This window comes from Chelon labrosus (genome assembly GCF_963514085.1).
Source record: "Chelon labrosus genome assembly, chromosome: 7".
Lineage (NCBI taxonomy): Eukaryota > Metazoa > Chordata > Actinopteri > Mugiliformes > Mugilidae > Chelon > Chelon labrosus.
The window spans coordinates 9,245,480-9,262,697 of NC_140343.1; the positions used below are offsets into that span (position 1 = coordinate 9,245,480).

General features: G+C 39.8%; 1 protein-coding gene across 2 annotated transcripts in view; it reads right to left on the reverse strand.

Annotated features, from left to right (window-relative positions):
- col24a1 (collagen type XXIV alpha 1 chain) overlaps positions 1 to 17,218 on the reverse strand; it is an 80,176-nt gene that overhangs the window by 56,126 nt on the left and 6,832 nt on the right. For both annotated transcript variants that reach the window (XR_014699166.1, XM_084548354.1), the window contains exons 2-6: positions 13,498 to 13,568; positions 8,617 to 9,941; positions 4,618 to 4,671; positions 2,787 to 2,840; positions 393 to 446 (exon numbers count right to left, since the gene is read on the reverse strand). Coding sequence is in view for 1 of the 2 variants with exons in the window: in XM_084548354.1 (XP_084404480.1) it covers positions 393 to 446; positions 2,787 to 2,840; positions 4,618 to 4,671; positions 8,617 to 9,941; positions 13,498 to 13,568 (1,558 nt within the window). In the remaining variant the exon portion in view is untranslated. The remainder of the gene's footprint in view (positions 1 to 392; positions 447 to 2,786; positions 2,841 to 4,617; positions 4,672 to 8,616; positions 9,942 to 13,497; positions 13,569 to 17,218) is intronic.

Below are 17,218 nucleotides of genomic sequence, written 5' to 3' on the forward strand. Positions count from 1 at the left end.
ATTAAATCGGATGCAGAAAACCAGACCCTCAAATGCATTTTACATTTGAATTGAACGTATTTTATTAGATTAAAGTCAAAGATCTGTTTTTCATCATCTATGCATTAGAGCGTTGAGTCTTCAGTCACTTATCACATGTGGGTTTGTAAAAAAATGTATTATACCATAAGATTTGTACCAGCATTTTAGGATAATTTCACAATGTTTTGCTTCAATTACTGTTAATGTAATCCACAAGTGAGACAAAACCAGTTAGTAAGCAGACACTAAGTAAGGTGAAACGATATGACACATAGGGGAACAGAAGACACCTTGTGGAAAAGTGGAAAAACAGAATGTGAGAAAAACTAAACAAGGAATAGATGGACAGGGAGAAGTAGCTGATTTCTTACCTTATCTCCTGGTGGAGCCTGGCCTGGAGACAGCCCGGGGTCTCCCTTCGAACCCTTGAACAGAGACAGGGTCACAAGGTCAGGGTGCTTTAAGTCAAATTTATTTTTGATCTGTTAATCTCTAACAGCACTAGATTTTTTACAATGTTTCATTATTTTCTTTTCTGACAACACTTATAAAATGTTTTGCATTTTTTCTTTCCATTCTAGGTTGAATATGTCAATCCAACATTCACAGTGTAGGTTAGAAATGTAGTCTATGAGAAGCCTTATACTGACATGAATTAACAAAAGTAATGAGTCAGGAAATAGCAAAGGTTTAGACCAATCTGGAGGTTAGAAGTATATTGACTAATATTAATGAATCTAAAAGAGCTTAGGTATTAATGATGGCACAAACATCGATCATATGTTTACCATGCATGCAGCACTGCATGGCATTAAAAGGAAACTGGCTACCACCATGAATTCATCAAGGTATCTAACAGTAAAATGTCAGGGCAGCTGTCCAACAGCTGTCGCTCAGGCACTAGGTGATACAACAGGTCAGTTACCCTTAAAATAAAAAGTAGAACTACTACAGAATGACAGTAAGAGTAAGAGAACAGCTACACTACATTTCAACAGCCACAGAACTCAGGCAATTCTGTACACGAGAAAACTGTCTCTGGATAGTAAGACATAAAACCAGCATCAATGACAAAGCTGCAATATCTTAAAATTCAGCATAAAATTCAGAGATGTTTAAACATTTCTCTACAAAACTTCCAGTTGACACTTTCTCTCACTAGCTGGTAACTCCAGCTGGCAACTTAAATTTTGAGCATCGTGTTTCCATAGTTTTGACTGACAGCCAGTGAAGCATACAAAGGCTCAGGGTGGGAGAGCAAAACTTTTCCCATAGCATAAAACCAGAGATCCTTCCTGTTTTTAAAAAACAATCAGCAATGCATGAAGCAGATTGACAAGCCTATTCAAGGTTAGAGCACATCGTCATAACATTTCAGACTGTGCTTAAAACACATCAACTAAGCACTAAGCTCAGCATAAGTGACTAGATCCTTTGTATTTGTCCTACAAACCAAAAACAGGAGATATTTTTCTAAACTGAGACAAAGAGTCTCTCAATCCCCTTCCTGCCTCCACAGAGGGTTTTTTGGGGGCTGACGCTGACTCACTAAACGGTCACGACGGTATTAGATACACTTTGTATTTGTCCTCATGAATGTGGGTGTACAACCTGAAGGAACAGACAGTCAGAAGGTGACCCAGTATTTCATGATAACCAATCAATCCACCTCAACCACATATGCATCAAGGTGAAAAGAAAGAATCCATCTCCCTGTGCTGTTTGACAGAATAAGGAAAAGAGAACATTTGGTTCTTTCATAATAAAATACAGATCTTTAGAGGTATAGTATATCTGCTAACCACAAGTGTGGAGGTATCCAACATGATGAAGGGGGGAGGATGAAGCATTCACTTTATGGTACTATAACATGACTTTTTGTTGCATACACCACTGATTGCATGGTCTACGCAGCCACTCTGTGGTAGCCAGCCAGGAATACACTCACCACAAACATCTGCATGGAGCTGCCCACATCCTTGCTCAGTTGTACTAATGTATCTGGTCCCATGCTGGTGAAAGGCTTCCCATAGTAGCTTTCTTTTCATTTTTTTTCTTCTATATGAAATCAGTTAATGAGCCGGGACTAGCACATTTAGGCCCCGTGGTGAAAACCAGTGTAATAACGATCTAAGGGTATGTCATCTAGGCCAACAACCACCCTCCTGTCTTTCCTGCTACACTGTGACAATATGCTTGATCATTATCATCATGCTAGTCTACATCTGGCCGTGTTTGGTTTAATTCCACTTGCACATGCTCTCTCTCTCTTCAGGGAACAAACACGTCAGTTTCTATAATTGATGCCATTTGTGGCAGTTAAAGTTTTTACTATATGGCAGAACACATTTCCGTAAGTGTGCAGGATTTTAAGGATAATTCAGTGACCTGGTGACATCACTACAAAAGTGTCTTGCAGGGCAAGCAACATGAGCTGTAGAGGTTTCCTGTAAAAGTCCATAAACCAGCCTGAGCCTAACAAAACCTGAGAAGCATGACCAATTCATTTGTCCGTTCCTTTTCTTTGAGGAAACTGGCTATTTTATTTCATCACTTGCTTTTCACTTCTTTCCTAATATGTTTAAGACTCTCAAATAGTCAGGTATTCATGGTATATCAAAGAAAAAAAAAAAGAAAGGAGGACTTGTTTGCGTTTTCTTGACAGAATCCTAGAACTGAATATGTTAATTTCCAGTGACCATACACAGATAGGAGCCAGAACGCTCTGGTACTCTTAGGGAGCTGCCTATGTCTCCCTTACTCACCTTGGGCCCAGGTGGTCCAGGCTGTCCTGGGTTTCCATGTGGACCAGTGGGACCCTGGAACACATCCACACAGAAGAAAAAACACATACAAAATCAAATTATTGCACATTGCTGACAACATGTCAGTAAGTCTTAAAATGGCTAAATATACAGTAGCAATCTAAAGACAGGTGACATGAATGAGAGAGAAAACAGCTCGACATACGATTTCATTTAATCTCCATTGTTTAACCTTCATTGTTTCAAATTAAAGACCTTTACATCTCATTAGAGTCTGTTTCCATGATAAATGCCCACACCAAATGTCATGCCCTCATATGCCTAAAGTCTGATAATGCTAACAATCAGAGGCAGAAAAATGAGTCTGCTCCACTGTGCTGAGGCAGCAGAAAGTCAGCCACGGTGCACTGCCCTCAGCTTTTTATCACATAGTGATCCCAAGCTTCACTCTGTTTCCATTTTATGACTTAGCCTATGGGGTATGTTCTGTAACAACCATGTTTTCCAAACCTTCAGACATAAGGACAGCTCTCCATTTCATTTGAAGGGAGTCAATCCTTTGCAGCAGCAGAAATTCAGCATAGGGACACAAGGTCATCTGGCTGTAACATGTATCCTTTCTCAAACTGGAACCAACATCACATCATATGCCAAACTCCTGCAGTGACCACTTAAATACATATAGTCTGCTGCATAATGGGACCACCATTTCCACTATTAACACAATAACAATATACATGAGGTTTTCAACCGTAACTTTCCAGCATTACAAACTGCTGTGAGGTATTCTGGCATCTGATAACTCTTTGAACACATTATCTCTGCTGGATCATCTTTCATTGCCTGCAGCTTAAACAACTCTCGCCCACTAACCCTCTGGGCAGCACAGATACCCTGCACTGTTTTAATACAAGGAAGCAAAATGACATTTGTGTGTTCCTTTGAGCTAAGACTATTAGATAGACTCAAGACATAAAACCACATGAAACCACATACTGTAAGCATGGACACACATAATATCCAGAGAGAGACAACCCCACTCATCTAGACACATTAAGAGGGAATAAAACTAACTGTAAGAAATACAGTTATTTGTACTTCATGATGTCTTCTACTGAAGCACCTCAGGTATTTACATTCCATGAGTTCAATTAGCCATGATGATTTGGCTGTGCAAGGCAGAGCAAAGACCAAGAGTCAACTTCTTTATACCCCTCTAGCACACACCCCCATCCGTTAAGTAAATGTGTCTTGTTCTGTTTAAAGATGCCAGGTCTGGTGGCATGATCACAGCGTTGCATCATATGACTACCTTGCAAGAGTAGCCTCAAGATCAGAGTAGAGATGTACCCTTTCGCTGCCAATGCTGCTGCTGTTTGCGGCTAAAACATTTTGGCCATTAATGTTGATGCTACAACGTCCCCTGCACCCTCAATGCAAAGTATCTCGTTGTCATGCAAACACAGGTTGGTTCCTGAGTTTAATCACGCTGACTGCAAACATATGTGTTAATTAAGCTCAAGCTCAGTCCATTAAGAGCCGACAGACCTGATGTTCACCTGTTTACAGTCCTTCCATAATCATTTCTGACAACCCCTGTAGAGTGGTCAGTCTCTCAAAAGATTCAAAACAAAACTGTACTTTTTGAGTCTATACTATTATGTTTTCCTTTAAGTTCTGCTTGCATGAGGAAAGAAATATAAAGACACATATCTGGTAGCTCTATTTTAATCGACTCCCCCTGTTACACACACGTTAGTAAAACGCTCCTCCTGATGAACAGATTTCAGCATACTGTCTGTGTACCATCACCTGTGCACTGATTACTCACCCGAGTACCTCTTTTGCCCGGAGGACCAGGTAAACCAGGGGGACCGGGAGGACCCTAAACCAGAGAGACAGAGGGACAGGAAGAGAAAGAAGGGAATGTTGTACAGATAGAGAGAGATAAAGAGAGAGGATGAGTGAAGGGGGAAAAAGAAAAAAGAGATAGAGTGTGTTAATGGCAAGCAATAACATGTAGCTCACTGTCCCGGGCTCTGCAATGGTGAGTATGTGCTGTATTTATGTAAGAGCCACGTTCAAAGAAATGAGCAAAGTGTTCTCGGCTAAAAGCTCTATTAAGAAAGCTCTGAGCAGGACGGTCTGGTTACAGTCTCAGGATGAGACGGACACTGGCAGTCTTTGGTCAACCCGTGGGATTAACATGTCCTTCATCATCATGCCATGAAATAAGCCCTGTAATACTAGGATTATGATGGACTACACTATCTTAGAATTTTGTAAAAACACATTTGTATAAAAGCACACTTACCAATAATAATATTAATAATAAATCAGTATTATTTGTTTCATTACATGTTTCATGTATTATAAATGTATTATTTGTTCATTCAGTCTGATCTAGTATACGAGTGATCATACTCAGTTAACTTGGGCAAATTCCTCATTAATTAAGAGAAGCAACTATGACACATATATCAAGCAGTTTACTACTAATCAAAGTAAAAAGTAGTTTTAAAAAGTAATTCTCCAGTAATCACACGATTGATTTCATGAATGCTCAGAGAAACATGGAAAAGCTGACAATATACAGCAGACTGGCTTTATCCTACTGTTCAGTGGTATATTATTTTTGCAGATGTAATTATACAAGTTTTATTTCATTCGTGTTAAATCACCAAGAATAAAAGACATTAAACCATTATAATTGGATGTATAAGTATTTTAACAAAGATGGGAAATTGGTTTAAACTGAAAAGACATTTCTGCTGTTCTGTTTACCAAGAGAACAGAGAAATCATATGACATTCAGAATTTACTACCACACTTACCACTGCAAATAGTGAATACACACAGATAGCAAATTAAATCAATGTTTGTTGGCAGATCTGATAAAAGCCAAAGAAAGTGGTGTGATATCCTATAAACTACTACAATATGGGCCCAGGCTTATAAAACCAAGCAAAGGTTTACTCAATTCAGTTTGCTCATTTACAACGGACCTGACACGTCAGTTCTGATCTGCAGTGTAAAAAGATATCTTCACTACTGATTTGGTTGGTCTCCTACAAAAGTAGCATGGTGAAAAATGGAGAAACATCAAGTAAAGAGTGAGTCAAGTATCACAAAATCTAACAAAGCAGGATATATTACTGACATTTATAAGGTCAGCATGTATATAGAATTATTTTAATCACCGCTAAGGGAATTCTTAATGAACTAATACTAATAATATCAAGACATCACTGTATAATATTGAGAAGCTGTTGCCATCACAACCCAAAAGCCTACGCTTCTATCAGATACAGAACTCAGACATTTAAATGAAAAGCGTTTACTGTTCTATAGCAGTTTTACTATGAAGACATTTTGCTGTGCTAGTGGTTACAGTGTGTTGTTCTGGATCATCCATGTCCCTTATCGCAGCAGTACATGAGCACAGAGGGAAACATGAATAAAGAAACAGCTGTTTATGCCTCCAGACTCCCACACACTGACACATGGAAACTGTGAGCACACCACCGCCTTCACCACAACAACAGGGCCTGAAGAAACCGAGGCACTCACACAGTAAAATGATAATATTCTGCGCTGCCAAGTCAAAGGTCAAATCTTCCCGAAAGAGTCAATTCAAGGAGTACATTTTCTGGAAAGTCAAAGGGCAGAATGAAGGTCATCATCTTTTGAATCACAATGTCCCAGGCGCTGTTACCCACACTAAGGTCAATAAGCTAGATTTCTGCTGTGTGTAGCTTACATGTGTATATCAAGCAGCTAATACGTTACCAAGAGGAGAAATGTATTAAAAAGGTGACGACTAACTGAAGTCCACTCTTCAGCCCTTCTTTTTAAGTTCAAACTAAAACATCACTATCATCACAAACCACATAACCATTAAACCTCAGTACTACGTCCTCTTTTGACGCAGTACTATTTATTAACCACTTTTTAACTTCCACATATGCCTTACTTTCAGATGAAGATTTGGGGATAATAAAACTTGACTTATTTTGATTATTTCACAGATGATTCTTGTAATGGCTCAATAAAACCCAACGCAACAGTATCATGTATCAAAAGCTTTGTAATAATGAAGTCTGTGAAGGTTCTCAGTCATCCTTCTGTCCCCAAGAAGTTTCAGTCTCATTCACACCTTGACACTGGAGCCTCTGACGGACAAGAGTCGTTAGAGAACCATTCATAGGATAGAGGACAGGGACAACACAGTCCCCCCCTCAACTACAGGTAAGTACCCAGTCGTTAAGGGAAATTAGCTGCACCAGTTTCTGGTTATTAGCATAACAAGCAAGTTTTTTCAGGAGGAGTTCCTATTTAAACCTCAGACTTCCCACCAGTCCACCAGAACTGAAGAAGCTACTCGGATGAGTGGTGAAACGTCTTCTGAAAAAACTATACAAGTCCAGTTGCCCCTTTTTTGAACCTTTTTTGGATATTTGTAATAATGAAGTCGATCTAATCTAAGATTATTTATTCAGAGGCTTTAAACTACAATCAGAAGGATAAACTAACATCAGTTCTGTGACTTTTGAGCTTGATATTTGGCATATGGGAAAACCAACCAAGCAAAAAAACATTACATTACATTTATGAGGTCACAGGGTTGTAGAGGCATAGCCATCCCTAATTTGTGGACTACTGTTTGGCTAACACCAGAGTACTGAAGCAACCATAATGACCATAGTCACCATGACAGTGCGGAGCTGGGGAGGTTATATAAATCTGCATTTTAAAAATTAAAAAGTTCACTGCAGCTTCCTTTCTCATCACCTATAACAGACAAATCAATACATAAAATATAGTTTTTCCACTTCAGCTGTGATATTGGCACCTTAGGTACAAACCAATGTACTTGTCCTTTTATGCGACTGAAAAATTGTGCAGTTCTTCCTTTGAGGGCGTAAGCCAACCTGTTCTAATGTAAACTAACAGTCACTGACACAGAGTGAACCACTGACTTTCAACTGACCCAGCATTCAACACATACTGTACTTGCCTCTAACTGTAGCTAACCACAGTAGCCAAGACAAACAAACAATTACACCACAAAAGAACACTCTGGCCAATTTAACATAATTTGTGCCAAAAAAAAAAGAATCCACTGGAAACTAACTTTTGGATAAGAGTGTGTCATGCTCATTATACTTCAGTCCATGAACCCCTGTGAGATATGGAGATAAACTACAACAGTGCTGGGCTGGCTAAACTGTGTCCCTTCCACAAGCCTGAAGGAACTTCATAAGTGAAGGAGCATTATAGAATCTGGAAGTTTAGACCAGACATCTTACATCATTAAATACAGTCTTCAGTTTAAACTTGGCACCTCTCACTCGAGGAGAAGTAAGCAATTCTTAAGCTATAAAAGCCTGTCCGGAGGCAAAGCTATTCTGATAGATGGCTTACATCATCAGGCTGAAACAGCAAATGTTTTATTATATATATAAAAAAAAAAAAGTCTCCTGTTCACAGATGAGTTATTCTCTCTAACATAAGAACGAAAGTAGCTGGCAGTATTTCAGCAATGGAATGACGTGTTTTAACAACTTGTATATACATGAAAAAATAACCATGCTTGGACATGTCATCGCCTTTAAATCACCACACCGCCAAAACGTTTTTCATATATCCTGGGTGTATGGAAGAAAGACAATTTTTACACTTAAACGTGTGAGGGCCATACATTTGCTTTGAATGCCTTGTACCTATTTTACTTTAATCATGACCAGCAATGCATTTGACTGGTATCTAAAACATTTTATTCTATAAACATTCATATTTCTGCTTGTCATTAATAAATTCAGTCACTTACCGGAGGACCTGGCTCTCCTTTGGGGCCACGGAATCCATCTTCATAGTCGTAGAAGAAGTCTGGCTCCTCATATCCATAATCATATCCTCCCATATCTACATCATCATAGCTGCCATCCAGATCATGATGTTCTGAGGTGTCCACCTGATTCTCCCTGTACAAAGTGGTGCTGTTGACTTTCAGATTAGTCTCCAAGACACGATGAGTCTGTTGGGGCTGGTGACTAGAGCTGGTGATCGAGTTGTTCCTGAGTGCTTCCTTCACTCGATTCCGTCTGACTGGGGAACTCAGGCCTGGGTCAGCATCTAGAGTGTGCTGGATCCCAGAGCTGCTCTCTTCCTCGGTGCTGTTTTCTGAGTGGTCACTGTCCCCCTGGGGCCTGCTGCTCTCCACCAACACATTTTTGCCAGTGGCGATTGTTGTACTGTAGGCAAGATCGAGAGCTGCTTGTCTACTTGGGGTCGCAAAAGTGGGGTCGTCAGACAGGGGTTCTAATGTGGAAATGTGGCTTTGGTCCCTCAGATGAGGTTGTACCGTTGAATACTGTGGGGACAGTTTGACGGCTGCAGTGGCTTTGATGATGGTGTGATGGGTAGCTGCGACTCCAAGAAGGGACTTTGTCAGATGGGTTGAAGGGGGGTCATTTACCTGAATATCCACACCAGGATGTGACACAGGCAATCGATAAGTGTCGGCCAGCCGGCACTGTTTTTTAAGGTAGTTGCAGTAGTGCGCGGCAGCTTTGGCTGAGGGATAGATATCTAGTTGGCAGACTCGACCACTGAATGGTGCCCCTTTGGAGTTTATCCTCCCCAGAGTGAAGAGACCCCCAGAGTCGCCCAGTGTTGGAGATCTCCCCAGGGTCTGTTCCTGCTGCTGCACCGCTCCACAATCCGCATAGAAGGACACTGAGCGAGCACGAACACCAACAGCAAAAGGGTGCTGACGCCCATCCTGCCAATTGTAGTTGAAGTAGATGGAGGTTTTCTCCGCAGTATGTACCACCACTCTGCGTGGTAGTAACTGGATGCCAAAACGCAGCCTGTCCCTGCCATCTTTGACACTTAAAAGAAAAGCATTGTTTGCTCGCCAGGAGCTTAGGCTAACCACAACAGAAAACTCCTCGCCAAACTCCGTTGGGAACAGACTGCTTGCTGGAGCCTCATAGAGAGACGCTGCATCGAGTAACACCCCATATCCAGAGACAGGGACATCCACAGTTGAGGGAACATTGGTGTAAGTGACAGGAGGTGAGCTCGTCCTCTCGTAGGGATCGTCTGTGCTGCTTTGAGCTGTAAGTCCCAATCGATAGAGGATATCCACTCCTGAAGGACAGAGGACACACTGGTAAGCTTAAAATGCTGACATTCAATCACAAAGCAAGCAGACTGGCTAAGGTTCATAACTTTCTAAAAATAAAAATAAACAAAAGTCAACTTGGACTTATTCTTAATTTCAACTGCATTTGAGATAACTGTTTAATATGTAAAACTGTATTGAAATGTATTGTTTTTATGAAGGTTGTTTTAAACTAATTTCATAGAATAAAACAATTCTTTATTGTAGACCCAAGACCCACAATGTCTGCCACACTATCATCTTTAGCTCTTATTTGTGTAAATGTGATTTTATAATTTAAGTCATTACAGACTGCTGCTCAAAGAAAGGTATGATCAGTGTCAGAGTGGTTAAATCCTCCTCTTTTCTCCTCCCTCGCTGAGAATTTTACAAAAAAGTCCAGTGTCCCTGCTAGAAATTTTATAATTTCCTCATTTCATAATGTATATAATCTCATGCAATGACAGAAAAAGACGCTGATGAGCCATTATGCTCAAACAGTATGACCCCGTTATTGGGATGTTGGTGATCTTATCCCTGATTTTCTCTACGTAACAGATGGGCAGCTGTAGCCCAGATGAGCAGAGGAGACTGAGAGAAGCATGGGACCGGACTAGGATACAGGAAACCAGTGCACACAGCCTTTCTGAATCAAACGGTACTGTCACTCTTTTGTCATGCCGCTGGTATTTCTTCAAAGAATTTATGTTAAGTCTGATGACAAGAAGGCACAGTCGAGTAAAAGCACTTCAACATCACCTGAAGACAGAGGATATTGTGTTAAGTTCTGGCTTTGAGTAAAAAGCAATAGACAGATAGACAGGCGGAGGGAAAAGTGAGTACTTTAATTTGAACCAACTTTTCATCTGTATGTGGGAAGCCTGAGCAGATTACTGAGCAGGAATTAATAACATATGATGTTTGCTTGCTTAAAAAAAAATAATGCTGCATATTTACAGCCTAATGTACCTTAATGTACCTTAAATATAACCTGTTGGGATCAACCATTCAGTGACGTATACCGATTTGAACCACAAACAAAATATTTACAATAATTTAAACACTGAATAAATATCGATACCAGTACTAATTAATTAACTAACTTGACAGATACATTTTCTATAGTCTTGGTTTAAAACCTTTTGTCGAATCACACAAAAGGTAATTTCACGAATGCAGCGGTAGCATAAACCAATTACGTTATGTCTCCTACAATAGCAAGAACAAATAGAACATTTGAAGTCTACATGCACGATTTTTTAGAGCTGGGGTTAAAGCAGGAAAGGGATTTTTAAGATTACATGTTCTGAAAAAGTTTAAAGCATAAGTCAGTGTTTCCTCTATGTTGATTTTGGAGCGGCGGCCCGCCATGGTTTAATTTTCTGCTGCCGCTGTATCAGAAATGGGGCCAGGGGCGGAGTGGACGACCAGGACTTTTCCCGGTCGGCCGGCCGGCCGAAGGATTTATGCAGCAGATCACAAATTGAGCGGCTGCGAGGCGAATGCGACCGGCCTGAGCTTATCAGAATCATTGACGTTACTAAGTTCTCCGCGAATAGCGGCCAAATACTCTCATATATATAATTATTTAGTATTATATTAAAGGGGGGGGGGGGGGGTGCTTTCGGCAGGCCTGCCCCCACTGCTAAAAAAAAATCCTAGAGGAAACACTGTAAGTAGTTTCTAGAATTCATTCATTCATTCATCTTCTGTAACCGCTTGTCCTGTGAAGGGTCACGGGGGGCTGGAGCCTATCCCAGCTGTCATTGGGCGAGAGGCAGGGTACACCCTGGACAGGTTGCCAGTCTATCACGGGCTAACACACAGAGACAGACAAGCATTCACGCTCACATGCACACCTACGGCCAATTTAGAATCAACAAATGAACCTGACGAGCATGTCTTTGGATAGTGGGAGGAAGCCGGAGTCACAGACGGGCTTTTGTTAACAAAGAATATAGTATCACAACACTAAATGTTTTGGTAAATATGCCGACGGTAGACCACTTATCAAATGCATTTAGTTTTGTTATTTTAATAACACAATTTCAGTCATACTCAATTCTGTCTACAAGAAGGAGGTCAGGGAAAGAGGGCAAGACAGACATATAGAGAGGAAGTGTGGTAAAGAGAAATACAACACACTACGCTGTCCTGGATGCGGTTTCACAAGGATTTTATTCTTGCAGTCCAGATTGGGAGACTGTCTATCTGCAGCTGATCTGAGCTCCCACTGAAATGTCCTTGACATTCTTTGCCTAAGGTAATGTCAGCCCAGATTCCAATTAACCTGTCTCGTATGTTAAGACAAGCTGCTCACGCACTCTGTGTGCATCCCCCCTCCCCCACCATTATGATGGATGGACTGTTTCTACATGCAGTGAACTGGTTAACAATACATACAAAGGGAGATGACAAAGCAAGTTGGAATAAGGGAACATTGAGGCAGTTTACTTCATCTGTGCCCGAGGCAGTAGACAATGCACATACATGTAGAGATGCGAACAAATATGTGAGGATTTGTCATGAGGTCAGCCTTTAATACGTGACAAGAATGTATCACATGCATTACACACATGTGCAATGCGTGTAATAATACAAGATAGTGTATTTCTGGGATATGCCATTCAAAAATACCCTGTATACTAATTCACAGAGCACTCATCCAACCATCTGTGAAGCATTCTTCGGATTCTTTTAATGGCATCAATCCACGTCTAAGTGAATTAAACAATCCAGCTGCTATTAAGAAACTAAACTGGACTGGCAAAAAAGCAACTACATCTGCCAAAACAGTATTTACCTGAGATTTCCTCTACCTGTTTCTCTGGCTGATTCGTGTACTTTCCTGAAGTGCTTAATGTGAAGCTCAAATTGCGTTTGTATGTAACAAATTTTTCTAACTGACGAGAGATGAGAGGGCTGCGAGCCAGAAAACAGACGGATAAAAAGGGTAGGAAAAGTTGAGTGGCCTTTCAGACTGCACTTTTAGAGCATGAGCTGACATGCTGGAAGAGAAGGTAAAAGTGAGAAAAAGGGGGCAAAGAAAGAGGAGATCCTATTTACAGAAAATGTTCCAAAAAGTACCAGTAATATATCAGTACTCTCTTTCTCAATACTTTAAATCTGTATACTTTATGCATACGCTTTATGTAAGGTAACATGAGACCTGAGATGGAGGGAATGCTAAAATTCAAATAGGGCCAAAAAATTTGTCATTACAAAAGGCCCTCATTGTAGGGAAAGCACAGGTGTTATCATTGGAGGTTCATTTTCAGTTGTCACAGTTAAATCATGACAGTCAACCAGCATGGACAAACTTAGGTCCCCCAAAATGAAACGAAGACGTTATTAATATTCCCTACAAGTCGAGATGTAAGTCATGAAAAAAAGATCTATTATGAACAGGGAAAAGGCAAATTAACAAATAAATCGGTCCATTATCAAATGTAAGAGAGAGAGTTCATCCAAAACAAATAAATCAAACAGAAAATACATTTATGTAAAAACAGTAAAAGTAAAATGATTAATGCTGCTGTTTACCTTGAGATAGATATCCTTCTTCTCCAGAGAGTACTGCTGAGCATACTGACAGGAGCAGGAGAAAGTTCCACCTAGACGGACAAAAAAATAAAAAATTTATTAAATAACAGATTAGCTGTATGTTTAAAAAAAATAAAAAAAAGTAAGCAAAAGAATTAACTGTGTTTAGCTAATTAAGGATGAGCATGATGCACAGCTAACATTGTACTGCATAGATGAGTGCGTTTTCCCCAACAGACCCGATTCTTATTTATGCATATGTCAGCTTATTTTGCCAGACCATCACAGGGCAAAAGTATGAGAAAGTCAGCTTGCGTGTTGCAAAACTGCTGACATACTGTCGTTTACAAGAGCCTCTGCTGTTCAACATAAAAAGCATACCAGGTGTCTCAGCTAAATCTGAGACAAACTTCCCACTCGGTTATTAGCTATTAGATGTCTAGCTTTTCCTTGGTAACACTAAGGCGAAAGATTGTTCCTGAAATCTACAGGTTAAGTAGAAAGCTCAGATCTATTTGAAGCAATAGCTTTGGGTGATGATACAAGGACACTTATTTCAGAAAATACTTCCTGTAAGCCAACAGAAGCAGGCAGCATTGGTTAGAACATGAATGCTCACTTTAGGGCTAAACAACACCTGTTCAGGTTAGCGTGTGTCAGTAAATCATGCCATTAAACCAGCATGCACAATACACAATACCATACCAATACGCTTGCAATAATATCCACAATCATAATAGTCTGTAGTTAAATTAAATGAAATAATCGTTGCCTACTGCCACCTCTTAAAGCATGGGGTGAGCTAGGAACAATGAGACATTGTGACACCAGTGCTTAAAGATGAAAACTGCTTATTAAGTAAGGGCCATTAATTGATTGACAGTGGTCCATGTACCAGCTAGCAAGTTGATATTAGCTGCTTGTTGAAATGCCTGTTTGCCAAAGTAAATATGAATTCTACATTGATCAGGTATAACATTATGACCACCTACTTAATACCGCGTAGGTCTCTCTTCTGCTTTCAAAACAGAACTGTTTATGACTCAATAGAGAATGGACATGGGCCTTCTGAGGGTGTCCTGTGGTGTCTGGCAACAGAATGTTGTTAGTGGGGGCCTATGGGTCCACTAGTTCGAGGGGAGGGGCCTCTGTGGATCACTTTGCTTGCTCCAGTGCATCCCACAGATACTTGATCAGTTTGGGATCTATGGAATTTGGAGGTCAGGTCAACACCTTGTGGTGTTCTTTTTTTTGAGTTTCTGTGTGTGTGTCAGGCTGCATCCTGCTGGGGATGGCTGCAGCCATCAAGGAGTGTCATTGCCACGGGGTCGGGGTGCCTGGTTTGTTCTAGGTGGATGGTACATGTCTAAGTAACATCCACATGAATTCCAGGTGCAAACATTTCCCAGCAGAACACTGAATTGTCACAAGGTGGTCAATGTTATTTACTTCTCCTGTCAGAGGTCATAACGCTATGTCTGATCAGTGTGTATTTCTCAGTCAAGTAGTTACAGTGGCTCTCAAACAATCTGAAGGGCTAGGAACAGTTACAGGTCATAATACCAGTTGTTTTGAAGTAATGGTCAATAATCGATTGGCAGTAAATATGAGTTTTGCATTTAAGTGAAGTCGTGAAAAATGTTTGTCAAAATAATACCAGCAAACTCTCAAAGCACACTTAAATAACGGTCAATAACTGACCGTTAACGGTCGTCGAGATTTCTGTATAATGTTATAACTGCATAGGTTAAGCTAGCGAGCTAACATTAGCTGCTAGTTGTAATGCCCGCCAGAGTGATTTTTTTATTTAAGGAAACAAAAATGTTACTTAAAATAATACTGGCAAACTCGCAAAGCATGAGAAGAGCGGGAAACAATCACAATTATATCCCATTAATAGTTGAAGAACATAAATAAATTAATTTAAATAACGGTCAACAACTGAAAGTTAACGGTTGTCCAGATGACCGTTAGGCTAACGGGCTAATGTTAGCCGGTTGTTGAAATGTGTTAGCCAAAGTAAATGTGAATTTAGTTTATAAGAGCATCTGTTAAACCATGAGTAAACTTATCATTTACGAAAGAAATCTGTCTTCACAGAGAAAAAAAAAAAACGTAAGAAAGAAATTTTGACGGGAGTAGTTTAACTTAGCTTTGAAATATAATTCAATAAAACCTATAATGGGTCGTTAAGACTCTCGAATGTTCTTAACCAATTAGTCGCAATTGATGATGCGGTGAGCTCTCTTTCCGCAGGTACGAAGAACTCCCTCTTCCTCCTTTATCCGAACTTTTATTTTAGCGGCTGTATCGCTACCGCACAACGGACACTTCTGTTAATTTTTGTTTGATGCCAGCTTAACCTACCTCGATATGGTATAAGTATTCTCGCTATGAATGACACTCCAACCCGTTGCAAGTCTACTAATTAACTGTTGTTTACTGATGTTGAGAGCGCGTGCCAACATCCGGGGTCTGAGACATGTCAAACGTCGCTGCGCGGTTCAGGTTCAGTTGAAAAGTAGGAAATATCACTTTTTAATGACATTACGTTGCAATGAAAGAAATGCCAAAGCCAACCGACAAGCAATAATGCTAATCCAAGCTATAAACTATCATAATTTTTTTGCATTTATATACGCAAACATTTTATTTTTAAAATAATATTTAGTGTCCCTGCTGTATATTTATTTATACCAAACTGTAATATTGTTTTGCAAAGTGTGTGCAAATGCAACATCTACACAACCCAACCTATCCTCTCAATATATTATTTTTTAGTAATATGTGAAACCAAGTTGGTACGTTTTATATATCAACATTTTTTAATTTTAAAGTACAGTATTCTGAAATTTCAGTACCTTTAATATCTGGTTTCCGACTGCTGAAAGGTCAGATCAAGCAACAGAGCAATTAACTCAGTCGTTTTCCTATATTTTGTCAACTAAACAATTAAATAACGAAACAGATAAATAATGTCTAGATTCATTGATAATAACAACATGGAACATTTGAAAAAAAGAGCAACCTGAATTCTCTGTTTAAGAAGGCATTCAACCTTGAAAATATAGTCAAAAGCAATGCATAGCGCATCTCTGTGTCATCATGGCTTATTGTTTCCAGGCTATGATGGATTTTGTCTCAAAGGCACAGTTAGTTAATAACTTTTTAATGCTATATTCGTGGAAGCACGCTCAATAAAGCTGTGACCACACGGAGGGAAAAGCCCCTATTAAGATTTAGAGAGACAAGTGTTGTGCTCGCCTTTTAAGACATAATTCTCTTGAGCTGTAAGGACTTTTCTTCATGGAGATTCATTCCCAAAGGGCTTGTAGGGGATGTTTACTGTGCTATTTTGTTACACAGAATTAAAAAGCCACAAATACAACGCGAATGAGAAAATTTATTTTTCTTTTTCATGTACCATTGCCTTTGAAAATGTCCTCAAATAGCATCTGGATCATGGAACATCATTGACAAAAACAGATTTATCCAATTGACAGTCTACTAATTTAAAATATTTCTTTTTATTTTGAAAAGTACTAATCACACATATCAGATACAGAGGCCTTTGTGGTAGTCTTACTTCATATTGTGACCTTTTGACTTTCGCTGACCCCCACCTCTAGATGGCACTGCCCTCTATATAACTGAGGGAAGAGCATCATGTTGTGTGTATGATCTATAAAGGGCCAATGACATGTAAATGAACCCAGAGGAC